At 40.3% G+C, this 15,526-nt stretch overlaps 3 protein-coding genes across 12 annotated transcripts; all 3 read left to right on the top strand.

Moving 5' to 3' along the window:
* Positions 1 to 245: 245 nt before the first annotated feature.
* On the top strand, positions 246 to 4,512 carry LOC143899213 (uncharacterized). Its single transcript, XM_077409310.1, has 4 exons — positions 246 to 378; positions 850 to 1,360; positions 1,502 to 3,423; positions 3,791 to 4,512. The coding sequence occupies exons 2-4, from the start codon at positions 1,286 to 1,288 to the stop codon at positions 4,134 to 4,136; spliced, it is 2,343 nt and encodes a 780-aa protein (XP_077265436.1). The 5' UTR covers positions 246 to 378; positions 850 to 1,285; the 3' UTR covers positions 4,137 to 4,512.
* Positions 4,513 to 6,369: 1,857 nt separating this feature from the next.
* LOC143899219 (dolichyl-diphosphooligosaccharide--protein glycosyltransferase subunit 4) lies at positions 6,370 to 6,727 on the top strand. Its single transcript, XM_077409321.1, has one exon. The coding sequence runs from the start codon at positions 6,370 to 6,372 to the stop codon at positions 6,472 to 6,474; it is 105 nt and encodes a 34-aa protein (XP_077265447.1). The 3' UTR covers positions 6,475 to 6,727.
* Positions 6,728 to 6,872: 145 nt separating this feature from the next.
* LOC143899212 (tyrosine-protein kinase receptor torso-like) lies at positions 6,873 to 15,525 on the top strand. Of its 10 annotated transcripts, none has more exons than XM_077409299.1 (18): positions 6,873 to 8,052; positions 10,561 to 10,606; positions 10,715 to 10,857; positions 11,410 to 11,536; positions 11,716 to 11,823; positions 11,936 to 12,006; positions 12,123 to 12,285; positions 12,466 to 12,632; positions 12,725 to 12,851; positions 12,958 to 13,094; positions 13,378 to 13,588; positions 13,814 to 13,986; positions 14,140 to 14,236; positions 14,316 to 14,381; positions 14,459 to 14,532; positions 14,667 to 14,881; positions 14,971 to 15,108; positions 15,218 to 15,525. In XM_077409299.1, the coding sequence occupies exons 1-18, from the start codon at positions 7,906 to 7,908 to the stop codon at positions 15,399 to 15,401; spliced, it is 2,394 nt and encodes a 797-aa protein (XP_077265425.1). In that variant the 5' UTR covers positions 6,873 to 7,905; the 3' UTR covers positions 15,402 to 15,525. The 10 variants fall into 10 exon arrangements, with proteins under 10 accessions (XP_077265425.1, XP_077265435.1, XP_077265428.1 ...); XM_077409309.1 differs by having other exon boundaries at positions 12,952 to 13,094; XM_077409302.1 differs by having other exon boundaries at positions 7,911 to 8,469; positions 12,952 to 13,094; positions 13,814 to 14,010.
* Position 15,526: the final 1 nt, after the last annotated feature.

Genomic DNA, 15,526 nt, shown 5'->3' with positions numbered 1-15,526 from the left:
CGACCGATGACTGACCAGACTGACGAGCGACGACCGATCGCGTCGCGAGTACGCGCGGCGAGTGGCGAGTATCGCGATTCGCGAATCGCGACTCGCGCAGACTCGCGACTCGCGAGACCGAAACGAAACGCGCGCGCAACACGATCAACCGGCGCGGGGGCGGCGCGCGGCGCGGCGGAGGCTAGGGCGAATCGGGCGAATATGGTGCGATGCGAGCGGCGATGGCGATTGGCGATATGGGTGCAATGGCAATGGTGTCGGTGCGAGCACACGAGGACACGGGTGACGAGTGACGAGCACCGACACCGACCAACACCAACCTGACGACCTGACCAATCCAGCGCTGCCAGCACAGGGCTGACGGGGCACAGGTGCGAGGTGCGAGGTGCGATATGCGATTGCCCGCGTACGCTTCTGCGCGCGTACTACGTCCGTGGTCATTTCCCACTCCCACGTCTCACGTCACGTTTCTTTTCTACTTGATTGTTACGTCTCTTTTTCGCTTTCGCGATTTTATCATCGATTCATCAATATAGCTTAAATTTCTTAGTTCTTCGTCGTTTCTCGTTCCTAGTTAACATATATATGCCACTTTCGACGTTATCGATTTCGAATATTTACCCACGTATCGAGTAAGCCAGTAAGCGCGCGCATAATTATAACAGATAACATAATAAATTTAACTCCTCTCGCTCGCAAATTAAAGACACCTATAGCTGTCGTTTAATCACTTTACGTACTTTTTTGTACGTCCAGCGCGCTTCCGCGCGTGCTCGTGAACAAATTTTTGTTTCTCGTCTCAATATTTTATATTTATATTGATAATAATAATTCAAGTTTCCCTCGTAGTTGGTCCAAAACATATGGCGACGCACAGAACGGTGCTCGAGCCGAATGTACACTCTCTACACCCTCTACATCTACACAGTACACCTTTGCTCTAGAGACGAGAAGACGCGGACACTGGCAACAGTGGCAACTAGCAACTACGACGGTTAGGTTAGGTCAGGTTAAACGTATGAAAGTGAAACCCATCGGTTTCGAAGCATTTTGAATCGTCCGTGTCAAAAGCTGAAGTTTGTCAATGTGATCCTGAGTTCTGACTCGCGTGGAAATGGAATGACAATTATATTTTGTACATCTTTGCAAGCGTTCGTGTTTCGAGTCCCGAGTCCCGAGTCCCGGTCTCTGTGACGCTAAAGAGTAGTAAAGAGCCAAGAGCCTACCGCCACTGCCCATTTTGTACGCATTACCACCTCGTAATAATACGAGCTAACTTTTCAACATGCGTTATCAGCCTTACGACGGCGAAGAGGACGTTGAACCGAGAGTCGTACCGAAACCTATAACCAAACGCGATGTAAGTTGCTTCCTCAAACTACCTCTGTCAAATATTTTGTCTCTATCGTTTTTCCTCTTGTTTATCTCGCGTATCTCGCGTAGTTTAGCTACGTACGACGTACCAAAAAGTATCGCGGAAATAATTTCAAACAATTTACAGTGCTTCGTAGCGCCGACCGTGCCAGAGATCTCTTTGATCTTCGAAAAGCCCGTGACGAGAAATCCAAACGCGGCGAGTGCCGATTCGTCGCCGGCGAGATCGGCGAGCGTGGCGCGAGTCTCCGACGATAATCCTCGTTCGTGCACGCCCAACTCTTACGCGGCCTGGAAGGAACGGAAATACTCTGGAGAGACGACTCGCGCAAGTACGACGCACGCTTCGCCGTCGCGCGACGACTCTTATAGCTATACGCGTGCGTCGCCATCGGGATTACAAAATCAGGCTTCCGCGCAAAAGCGACGAGAGCGAACGGAAACTGGAGATAATACCAGGGATTCTTATAAACTCGAAACGCAGACTCGTTTATCTTCGAACGAGAGACCCTTGTCTTCCGCGTCGGTACGAAAAACAACTCGCGGCGTACGCGATCGTCCTCCGGGATTATCTAGCGATACTATTTCGGATACTTTGAAACAACCTCAACATTTTCAGACCCCTGGACATCGACGCGTTCGTATACCTAGCTACTCAACGTGCAACGTGGACGCGAACGAAACGGTGAAAACCTTGTTGCAGCTTGTAAATAGTCAAAATGAACAGATCAAAACGTTACAACTCCAGGTAGATAGACTGGTAAGATTGCAGGAAGAAACGTTCAGAAACAACGCAACGTGCTTGTGTTCGCAACCCCTCGCGACGCAAGTATTCGGATACCCAATAGCGCGTTACGACCCTGCCCTTGCTTCGTCCCTCGCGCAGTCTCATACGCGAGGTATAAAGAAAAATGTGGCCTCGCGGAGTACGTCTGTCGTAGAGAAGCGAGACCTAGAAAACTTTGGTAATAATAATAATAATAATAATGAAGTAGAAACAGCGTTGTTGGAACAGCACGCGACAAAGGCTTTTGTGGAACAAAAGGTTTCGATCGGCGTTATGACGAGTTTCGAATTTACCGTGCAAAACAGCCCGTTTCTGATAGATTCTGAAATACGTGACGAGAATCTTGAACCTCGCGGAGAGGGTAACGATATTGATAGAACAAATACCGTAAACGTACGTGATACAGCAGAGCCTGTTAATAGATATAAGAATACATTTACGCGCAAGCCTGGAGCAGCGCAATTAGAGAATATAGTCGAAGATTCGGAGAGTTATTTGTCCTCCAGCTTGCAACAGCGGAGTAGTACGTTCAACGCGAGTTCTTCCGTCAAAGAATCTTCAAAAATGTATCGACATCCGTCTACCGCGTTAACGCGGGAGGAAACGCGCAAAGGTGTACGTATGGGCACGGGGGAAGACGTTAACGTGGATAACCGAGCGCGGACGGCGAAGAAACGGCCAAACGCATCCGTGAACGTAGATCGCAGTCCTGTCGAACGAACAAACGATTACGTTAGGCTAGACGGGAAAAAGAGCTGCGAGACAAACGTCGATCGACGTTCTTTGCGCGACGTGCATTCGCCAGCGACTACGGACTACCGTCGTAATCGTAGAAACGAAGAGTACGGCGCTACGGTTAGACGAATCAAAGACGTAGATGACAGCGTGATTTTGAGCGGAGGTGATCTTAAGATACTCGAGAGACCTCCGCCAACTCCCGAACCAAGTATTCACGTTGAGATGCAGGAGTATACGAGTGACGATGAGAGCGCGAAGTTGAGGCATACTTCAAAAATAGGATGGACCTTCTACAACAATGTTTTGGGACAGGTTAACGAAATTTTACAAAATTCTAGCGTCGCGAGCGATAAAGATAAAGATCTGAATCGTGACGAAACAGCGCGCAACGTTGAACGAGATAACGATACGGAAACTAGAACGGCCGTGAACACCGTTAAAGCGGCCACTTTGGAACAACTTCGGAGACTTGGGATTAGTCTAACCGATAACGACGAGCACAGGGAGTCCACGGGTAACGAGACGTACGTATCTTAATATTAATTTTTATTTCGAGTTAAATAGAATTAAATCTGTCGCGTCAACGCTGCGACGTATTTTTCTTGAAACAAAAACTAGCTTGCAACGAGTTGCCATTAACGACGACACGAATGTCCAGTGCAAATACAATGAGCTACCGACTATGAGTTGTACCGGTAAATCGTTAACTCGTCTAACGCATACGTATAAGAAGTTATTGTTGTGTACACTTTGCGCTGCATGACTGGCCACATTACTATATATATATATATATATATATATATATATATATATATATAGTAATATATGACGATGATGGTAATAACGTATTAATGATAAGGGCATTGTAATTATACGTGATTTTCTTTGAAGGTTGGACTTTGATTCATCTTTTTATCCCCGTTTGGATCATCGAGCAAATGTGACGCGCGCCACTAGCGTTGTAAACGAAACAAATACGAGTATGCGTATGAAAGCGTTGGCATTGAAGTATTTAAGTGACGAGCAACTGGCCGATATAGCGTGGCATAAACAAGAATCATCTTCATTGAAACATCTTATGCTCAGCAATATGCAAGGGACCAATGTGTCATTAGCTACGATGCGTTATTTAGAAAGATATCAACTTCTCCCAGGAAAGAATAATGTTCAAGCGGAGAGTGAGTATATCGAGCAACGAGATAACGCTGGTGTACGTACGTCACTTAAACGGACGTAAATGGTATAAAAAATGTGTGCGTGTGTAAAAGTGTATATAAAATTATACATTTATAACGTTGTCTCGCGCTGTTATGAGCCGTACTCGCTGACGCGTAACACGCGTAACGCGTTGTAACCTATATTTATTTGTTTCCTAGGTACCGAACAAATATTTGACAAAGCCTCGTCTAAACACGATTTTAGACTGGCGGCTGTGAACACGAGTCCCGCGCCACGTCGATATCCTCTTGTACAAACATCCGGAACCACTTGTCCCAGTAGAATATTAGATCTGTCAACTTTAAAACGACAACCAAAGCTATTGTAACGTCTAAATCAAGTTATTTATGTATCGTAAAGAGATAACGCGTTTTATTATATATTTATGGAATACACAGCAGATTTTTATAAAAATCTTAACTCTCTAAAAAAAATAAAAACAACGTTGCTCAGCGACAAAATTGAAACTCCACTGGGTATTTATTTAGAATAGCTACTGCACCTCAAATATCGATGAAATTAGGCTTAATCGATTCGTTTTTGCATAAAACGAAAGAATCTGGCAGAAAAATGCGGCGGTCTGCCCTGCGAAGCGAGATATTTAGCGTTAAAGTTGACGACTCTCAGGTTATGAAACCTGTCATACCGACGAGATGTAGCGATTGTGGTAGCGACAGAAACATGCCCCGCGGCCACATGCGCATGCTCCGTGTCCGCACGCGCATGCAAAAGTGCGCGAATTTGAAACGTATGCATACTTATAATGCATAAATATAAATATGTACTTTTTATATACGAACTATTCTCTGCTTTAACAAATTATTTGTTAAATAATTTGTTAAAGCAGAGAATAGTTGGTATATGGAAAGTACATATTTATATTTACAATGAATAGTTGGTATATAAATATGTACTTTTCGTATACCAACTATTCTCTGCTTTACAAATTATTTCTGCTACAGATATTATGCGTCGAAGTTAACGAAACAGAAATAATTTGTTAAAGCAGAGAATAGTTGGTATACGAAAAGTACATATTTATATACCAACTATTCATTGTACATATAAATATGTACTTTTCATACCCCAACTATTCTCTGTTTTAACAAATTATTTAACAAATAGTTTGTTAAAGCAGAGAATAGTTGGTATATGAAAAGTACATATTTATATACCAACTATTCATTGTAAATATAAATATGTACTTTCCATATACCAACTAATCTCTGCTTTAACAAATTATTTAACAAATAATTTGTTAAAGCAGAGAAAAGTTCGTATATAAAAAGTACATATTTATATTTATGCATTATAAGTATGCATACGTTTCAAATTCGCGCACTTTTGCATGCGCGTGCGGACACGGAGCATGCGCATGTGGCCACAGAGCTGACAGAGCATGCGCATGTGGCCGCGGGGCATGTTCATGTCGCTAGTCGCTACCACAGTCGCTACATCTCGTCGGTATGACAGGTTTCATAACCTGAGAGTCGTCAACTTTAACGCTAAATATCTCGCTTCGCAGGGCAGACCGCCGCATTTTTCTGCCAGATTCTTTCGTTTTATGCAAAAACGAATCGATTAAGCCTAATTTCATCGATATTTGAGGTGCAGTAGCTATTCTAAATAAATACCCTTTTCTCTTTTCTTTTTAGAACGATATCGTATAACGAGAACTTGTGTTTTATAACGTAAAAGAATGCGTAATGCGTGTGACGGCGAACGTGAGCGCCACTCGCACGCGTGCGTCGTTGACGTCGTCCGTATCGCCAGACGCCAACCAACGATAGGTACGAGGCGTGTCGCGTAGAGATGTTGGATAGGTAGTGACCTGACGAAAAGTTAACGGTCGGTCGGTCGATCGGTTAGAATTTCGAGTTAACAAACGTTGGAACGAGTGGCTCTGATATATAGTACTAGATGCGATAAACTGGAGGTCGCTGAATGTACGTCAATACATATACCCATATATATTATTATATATCATCTCCTACATTTTCCACGATCTCCACTACTCCACTCTCCACAGACCTCTGCCTGCCTCTGCCTTTGCACACGTCATCTTTTTACTGAAAATCTTACAAAAACATTAAGAAGCGGCAACTTGACAGCTATAAGGTACGTAAATACGTTTGGTGCTTTCACGCGTACGAATATTACATTAATGAGAACATTCGGATATATCCGAACGCGATATAATCAAGTATATAGAGATAACTTGAAACATCTAAAATGGACTCGTTGCCTTACAGATGATTACAGACGTACAATTAGCTATATTCTGCAACATCCTGGGAGTTGCGCTATTTTTCTTAGTATTTCTCTTCCACTACATAAATGCGACGTACACGAAATGAGGAACGAAGACGCGTGCTAACCTAACCTAACCTATGTATCGTTGGATCACGGCGACCACGGCGACCACGGCGACCGTTCTTTCACCGTGATCATAAAATATACGTCAATATGTTACTCGACAACTTGAAAGTGTCAAAACTCTTGATTACGTATCGCATACGAGATGAAAAAAATTGTGCTCCTCGGTTTCATATGAATCGTTCTAGAAAATAAACCTTACATTATATTATATATATATACTTTTACTCAAAATACTCTGTTTTCGTTTTTCACATATAACGCTTATTTTTAAATAATATAAGCAATGTATCGGCACGAAGACATTTTCATAAAAAAAAAAAAATAATATTACACACGTTTTACGTATGTAAATATATATGTATATAAACAACGTTGCAAACTCATCAATCACGTTTAATTGTTGCTTTACATTTACAATATACCCATGTCGAATCGTTGGATTATTTCAAGTTGACGGCACTTGAAGAAGACGTGAACGGCACGCGTAAGTTTTAGGACATAGTCGGACAGTCTAAGGATGACGAGATACTTGAAACACGTTGTTCTATTACGTTCATTGCAAAAGCTGTGTTACACATATATAATATATAATAGTAATTTTTCAACGTTATATTAAGAATCGAAACTCTTTTTCGTCTGAATTATATAAAATAAACGAAACTGAGGCACGGCAAGTATGCCAAGTATAGAGGGAAAAAGTGGGAAGTGGGAGTGCAACGCCCACCTTTTATTAGCATACGAGATAGTCGTACCTCGCATAGGGTACCCTGGTAGGGAGCCGCCGCGCCGCCGCCGCCGTAATATACGCGTTGAAATAACACTCGAGCGTTTTCAAACGTGGCGTTATTTGTGTCACGTTCTTGAGCTTTACATCTCACAATTAATTTTACGTTATTAATCACGAATCATGAGAGGGTCGAGGGTCACTTGACTCGAATACGTGCCGCCGTTTGCGTATCGAAATAATAAACGTTGACGCGTGATTTTACCGCTGAAACGTGCGCGTTTCAAAGATAAAGCATTTTAGGTATAATCTCAGGTGGAATAACAATATCGTGCAAAAGTGCTTGTTTCACGTCACATTTACATATATGTTATCTCTGACGAATATCTTACACGGCTTACGCCGCTTACGGAATTGAAATATTATAACATAGATCGATTATCGACTAGTGACTGATCGTGGGTCGACTAGCTCCACGCGGTCCACTCCAAGTTGGCGCGATTTGCAACGCGCAGTGTTCACGTGAAAATAAACAAAGTAAACGTATAAATTTGAAAAGGAAGAAAATAGCCCCGTTTCCCTTTTCTCTCTCTCTCTCTCTTTTCATCCTTAGCTTTATCCTTGTCCTTATTATCTATCCGAAAATCCAAGTGCTCTTCAGTTAATATAGTAATATTAATCTTGAATGGGTGATACGCGCCGCGTGTCTTCGGGCAAGATCGACGGAATGCTATTGATATTTTTGTTATTTTGTCGCGTACGTCCTACTATCCATGGGTTTCGTCTCCAAGAAGCTTTGGATACCGCTGGATGTCTAGCGCTATGTAGAAACGTAAGTTGACTATAAAACTTTATTCTATATTATATGTACAAAAAAAGAATGTTGGGTGCGTGGGACGAAATGAGATAAATGGTAAAAGGAATTCTTATGGAGTTCTATTTCACAAGTTCGCGTATTCGTCATACGTAGACGTGGTTTACATCGCCTGTAACATATATCTCTGACGTTTTAATAAATTAGCTTGGAACTTGGAAGAAGCCAGAGAGAGAAAGAGAGGAGAGAGAGAGAACAAAAATTCTGTTGCTGTGGCAACGTAAAACTCAATTGGACCTATATATCGCGCGACGGTTAAACCGTTAAACGGTACCTATCGAGACTATCGAGAGAGACGTGCTACGTTGCCAATAGGAAACTGACTATCGTGAGGCTCATATAAGATGTATAATACTTATATCAACATCCATGCACGTAAGCGAAAATATTTCTAGCCTATTTCTTAAATACATTGACCAACGACATATCTTTGAGAACTGAAGAGAGAAAAGAGCTCGATTTTCTAGAAGAAAATAAACCTAGTCTCTCTCTCTCTCTCTCTCTCTCTCTCTCTCTCTCTCTCTCTCTCTCTCTCTTTTCTAGAAGAGTTTATCTACGTCGAGTCTATACAAAATAAATAACGTACCGAAATAAGTATACGCGCGTTCATCGGGACACCGTTTTAACACATTTTAGACGTTTGTTTTGACACCTGTGTCAATATATATCATTGAAAAGTAGACCGACAAGTATGTATACATACATGGCGTATACGTGGCATACACGTCCACGCGCCACGTCGCGTCGCGGTCGACGCGGACTCGACTTGGCTTGGCTGCAAAAGCGCGACTCGCGAATACTTGCAATCTTGCAATGTTTAGTTTAGTTTTCTTTAAATAAAGGAAGATTCACACGTTCCCTCCTTTAACGACTTTGCAGTTAAAAGCTGCGACATTATATTGCGACAATGGCAATGTACGATATATTTCGCGAACGACACCGCGTATACGCGTAAATATTATTTATAGCAACGTACCGTAAATGTGTAACATAAATATAAATGCGTCGCTTTGCTCGCACGTGCGCGTATCAAAAACTCTCGCATTAAACTCTGCTTTTACCAGCTTTATTTTAATTGAGCTGAAATGAATTGTAGACACACGCACACATACACACCCATATATGTATAAGCTATATCGAAAGAGAAGAGTACAAGGCGGCAGACGGTAGACTGCATAATGCATCGAGTTGTTTTAAACATGTTTATCTGTTTTTTTTCGCATTTTCTTTGCATCGCACTTGTGGAAAGTCATGCTCGCGAACCATCGTTTCAACAAACGGTTTTCAAGCGTTGTTTTTTTCTTTCCTTTCTTTTTCTTCTTTCCTTAGCACGTTAACGATAAAAGTTAAGTTTTCAGCGCGTACCGCGTACCGCGTACGTTGATTGTCGCGTCAGACATATATATTACAGTATTAAGGCTATTCTACAATTGCGTAAGAGTAAGGAGTAAGAGTAAGAGTAAGAAATTGACCAATCACAGTGAGAATTTGAGGAAAATAATCGACTGTGATTGATCAATTTGTTACTCTTACTCTTACTCCTTACTCTTACGCAATTGTAGAATAGCCTTTACACGCGACGACACGGCGCGCATGCATGTCGAGCACGTCGAACACGTCGAGTGGCGAAAAGCAGCGCGTGGCAGCGTGGACGCGTGGACGTGGACGTATAGTTTATCGGTTTATCGCGCGTTTAGGACAAATACATAATATACCCTAGGCCATGCACCTAGCCGAGATAACGAAGCGATCCACGTGCGATATACCTAGCTAATACATATATATATATATATATATTATGCGACGTGCGACGACCTTGCGTCTCAGAGGTACGCGCGCGCCACGCTCTCATTACGTTAAATTAAATCATATCCGCGAGCCGCGAGTATGTATAATGTATGTACATACGTATTCGTTGATATTATACATTATACATTTGTCACTGTCACTGATATCACGTCGGACGAGTCGATCGACGCGCTTCAAGTCAAGCCGATAAAGCCCCTTGCACACGGCCAGGCAACGGGCAAAATAGGAACAGGAACGAACAAAAAAATCGTTACGTACAACCTAAAAAATTCGAATGCTATGATTGATATGGTTAGCAACAGGCACGAGGCACAGACGTTCCAACGTGACGGAAACTCCGTGTCTATATATATATATATATATATATTGCCTGTGTCACTGATTTATTCTGCATTTATATATGACATTTCGTCTGATTTCTATTGCCTGTTGCCTATAGCGTTGCGCAAGGGGCTTCATTCGATCGATCGGCGCGTCGTTCGCGCCGTGACCTTTTTCGCCGCTCGTTTGGTAATATCGAAACGATTTACCAATTTACCGATCTACGGACATGTCCGTGCATGATATATACAATATACCTATATGTATAATTATTTTCAAAACATTATACATAATATATATATTTTTTTTATTCCTTGCCTCTTTATTGTTTTTTAGGAGTCGTGCCGAAATCATTGTTCGCAACCTACAGGCGAGTTTGAGCGTAAGTTATAAACTTGCACGCGACGTAATTGTTTAATTAAAAGAAAGCTGACAACACCTCGCTTGGATTATACACCGCATACATTAAAGTTGTTTTGCGACGTAGCAGCTTATCCGAGAACGAAGGAGGAAGCTGGCGCAAACGTAACTTTACACTGCAGAGGAATGAACGCCCTAATAATTAAGCATAATCCTGGAAGCTACGTTATTCGACAAAGCGTCTCCGTCGACGCTTGGGATACAGCCACAGTGGTAAATATGCTCTTTAAAACCCTTAATTGTCACCCTCGCAACCCTCGCAACTCTTATTTTACTCGACGCGAAAGGATCGAACGTGAGAAACATTTAAATTACACGTATAGAATAGAGAATGGAATATAATTTTTAAATAGTTTAGGATATATATACTCTATATGTATGTATTGATATATGTTAGATCTACTCCCGTGCGCGCGCGTTAACAATAATATCGAGCTAGAAACAGATGATAAAATTAACGCGATGGCGTTTCTATTTTCTATTCGTTTTCAATTATACGTCACATTCGCATAGTCGCACCTTTGCACTTTTCGCAAGAGTCACGCCAGAATCAAAAAGCGAAATATTTCTTAACGTCGTTCGTACTCCCCGTACATATACATATATATTACATATATATGTATATATCGCGTGACGCGTCTTGGTATCACGCGGCCGAGAAACTTAAGTAGGTATATATATATATACATACTTTTAGAGTCCTCTCGATTACGAGCGGCGCTTATGCGTTTTTGCCTCTCTTTACAAGGCAGATTTCTTCCATAGAGCAACGGCGGATTGTCGACATTTTCAAACTTGACGTCAGACACGCTTTATCGTTATCGTTTACACAGAATAACACAGCGCGGGTTTTCATTAGCTGAAACGTCGGATTGGTTTTCGACTTACGCAGGTATTATTATCTCGAATCGAAATCTCTTTTACTTCGGCGTAACATTGCGCGTAATTTAATCGCACACAGGCGGTATATTATGCGTACGACGAAGTATGCGGTATTCGAGATCGATATTATTAGCTTAATTGCGTTACACGTTCCTCTTATCAAGCGTCACGTAAGATCGATATTTGCAGTTGATTACCAACCAAACCAAATTCAACATATTTCGCTTGTAAAAATTGAAGAAGAAAGTAACAATGTGTGTCAACTACGAGCCGAAATTATTTTTGAACCTGTTGAAGGTAACACGCGCAATATATATATATGTTAAAACACGCGACATATGCTTAAACACGTTCTAGTTATGTTATTATTATACATATAGCAGCATTGTGCGATTATTATATTTTTTAGACCAGAGCTGTAACTATAATATATTGTCTTGGTCGGGAGAACATGATTTGATCAATTTTGATTTAAAGAAGGTGAGAGAGAGAGAGAGAGAGAGAGAGAGAGAGTGTGTGTGTGTGTTTACGTATTAAACATAAATTTATCTTAATTTTATCAACGTATCAGTTATTGTTCATACATTTCTTTTCAGCCTTCAGATTTCCATTTTTCTCTCAGACACTTACGGTACAATCAGAATAATACTATATCGATCCGATCGAGTAACGATGACTTTTCTAAAGTTAGTAATGCAACCATTTTTACTTTCGTCACTCCATCGTGTCTAGAACGTCATCACGACTTAAGCGTTTGCGGTATGTACATACGTAATATGTATAATATAATCTCGCGCGAAGAGAGAGAATAATGAAAAAACTCATATTGTATATACTTTAGCGGATATATTTTGAAAACATTTTGAGCTTTTTTATCAAAGCTCAACTGATTTAAACGTACGTATAACAGAGATGCTTTTCTCGATTATATATATGTAGCACCTGAAAAGGTAAAAGGTTTGCGGACGGAGTACATTCGAATGCGAAGCGATGGATCGTATGATGTTGCAGTTACTTGGAATAAACCCATTCTACAGCCAGACAATTATACGTTACGATTTGACTCATCGTTTCAACTCGAACCGCGTTTACTGGTTGTATCTGGCGTCGGTATATCTATTCGCGCGCTAAGTATAAACAATTCTTTTAATTATAAAAATACCAAAAGTCAGAACGTTTTGCTTTTTTTTTTTAATAGGATGCGGTCAAAGCTCTCTTCTCGAACGTCGCGGCGAGACTGCAATACGAAATCAGTATTGTGGCAGAATCAGTAGGTGGTGTAAGTTTACAATCGACTATATCCGGAAGTATCGCGAAAGCATCAGGTAGGCGCGTGCGGTAGACATAATAATCATATGGCATTTCCATCAGTCACATCGAATAAAATTTACATTTGGATGAGACATGTTACGACATAATATATAGTTGCAGAGCTATCTTATCGCGAGATCATTGTAGCGTTATCGACATTAGTGATTGTTGCGGTGGTGTTTGGAATAATCTGTATGCAACGTCAACGTCGTAACAAGAAGCATAAGCAAACTAATATGGAATATATGCATTTTGAGGTAAGCTCATCGATAACGGATGATTAGTGCGCAATATTTACCTGGATGGCTACGTGTAAGACGGTTGACGGTTGACTTTTTGTCGTACAATCAACTCTTGGTTAATAATTTTATGTTAGAAACGTTACACAGCTTTGTTATTGATAATTAATCTTTCACCGGATGTTAATCCCAAACGTTATTTTATTATACATATTCTGTTTTATTATCGAAATAATTTTCCACGTATATCTTAACGCCAAAGCGCGTGTCTCAGATTTTCGTAATTTTGCGCTCAACGCAGGGTTCTATGGATTCTCTTAAGAAACCTTTAAAGCGAGCGTATGCGGTAGATAATAGCGCTACTCTTTTGCCTCGTGATAAATTTCAACTTACTCCACAACAGCTGAAATTTAAAGGCATATTAGGCAGTGGGGCGTACGGTATTGTCAGACTTGCCTCATTGCAAGATGACGTTGGCGCTATCGCAGATGTAGCTGTTAAGATGATGAAAGGTATTTGAATAATATATATATATATATATATATAACATGAAACAGAGAAAAATCTATTTATGTAGTAATATTGTGTGTACGACGTAAGGCATATTCACCACACGAGAGAAAACGTACATAAATACGTCCATATGCGTCCATATATACGTCATATAATACGTACACATGCAGAGAAGCATTAAAATTATATGCATGGATGAACACGTTTATTCCCATTATGTGCAGATAATCCAACGGTAGAGGATATAAGAAATTTTCATCGAGAGATTTCAATGATGAAATCTGCTGGTCAGCATCCAAACATAGTATCTTTAATTGGATATTGCACTTTGTACGACAAACCTTTATTGGTAGTGGAATATTGTAGCAAGGGTGATTTACAAACGTATTTAAGGACGGTGAGCTGCGTCAAAAAGTATATAGTACGGTTATAAATACTAACGTGAAAAATGCATTATAGTTCGCAAAATGCATTGTTTCGCGAGTACGTGCTTTGTTATATTTAATAAAGCATGCACGAAAGCAATCATTCCCGTACATTTTGTTTTTAGATTTGGCAGAATTTAGTGAATGCCGTCGTCGAGTGTAGGACTCACTTGAAATCCAATACGGTACCTGTTGCTAATGAGAACACAGAGAGAGATCAAGGTAATACATGACGCACGTTACATATGTGATAACACGTTCAAATGTTTTTTCAAACGAAGGATTTTTCTCTATTATGCAGAAAAATGTATCTCCAACTATAAGAATACGCGTACGATCGCCAATCGCTTATACGATATTCAGCAAGGTAAATCACACAGACAGCACGTGGATATAATTATATACATACCAGTGTGTAATTCTTCTGTCAAAATGTTTTTACAGATGTGATAAAATATACAGAGAATGTTACTTCTGCCGATTTATTGAATTTTGCTAGACAAGTAGCTACCGGAATGGTAGGTCATGCCAATATTAACAATCGCTGTATCGCGTACTATTAAGTTTGCAATAGTGAAACAATATGTGATATCCACTTTCCTACGTCTGTTATTTCATATAAATCAGAATACACGGGTTGTTATGTTTATAGGAATTTTTATCTTCCACGCGGATAGTACATCGTGATTTGGCTGCTCGTAATGTATTAGTGCGACCAGATAGAGTGGTAAAAATTTCAGATTTTGGTCTCAGTCGGGATATCTATCGAGAGAATGTTTATCGAAAGAAAGGAAATGGTAAATTGCCTTTAAAGTGGATGGCACTCGAGGCTTTGACACATCAAATATATACTACTTACAGCGACGTGTACGTATATTCTATATTTCACTACACTTATACATATAACTACGTTGTGCCATCTGCTTGATTGTCTACAATGAAATTTTGGATTATAGATGGGCTTTTGGTATCTTATTGTGGGAAATAGTTACTTTAGGTGCTATGCCTTATCCTGGTACTCCCGCAAATAGAATTTTGCACGTTCTCAAATCCGGATATCGAATGGAGAGACCACCAAATTGTAGCCGAGAATTGTATGCATGTTATAACGTTATATAATTATCTAGATTTTTTAAGTATATAACGTTTCAGTTTTATACTTTATTGTTTTTCCTTTTTTTTTATTTCTTTTATCTTTTCCAGATACAGCATAATGTATTCATGTTGGAATATGAGACCGCAAAGTAGACCTACTTTTACAGAATTAAAACAAAGCTTGGATAAATTGCTCAGTGATTATTCGGAAAATAAATACTTGAGTCTGTGCGATATTTTATATGACGCAGCCGACGAAAGTAACGAGCCAAGGTCGATTAATGCACGTTAAATGGAATTAATGTAGAAAGCACAACTATTAATTAGCTCATCAAGCTCGTCGAATTTTTATTGTGTGCAAAATCGTTTATTTTCTAATTATACATACAATAATTTGTGGTATATAATTTCTTCTTG

This window comes from Temnothorax americanus, unplaced genomic scaffold (assembly GCF_048541705.1).
Source record: "Temnothorax americanus isolate GAGA-0224 unplaced genomic scaffold, ASM4854170v1 Scaffold26, whole genome shotgun sequence".
Lineage (NCBI taxonomy): Eukaryota > Metazoa > Arthropoda > Insecta > Hymenoptera > Formicidae > Temnothorax > Temnothorax americanus.
Note: the sequence above shows the minus strand (reverse complement) of the source record. Positions and strands in the feature narration are given on the sequence as shown.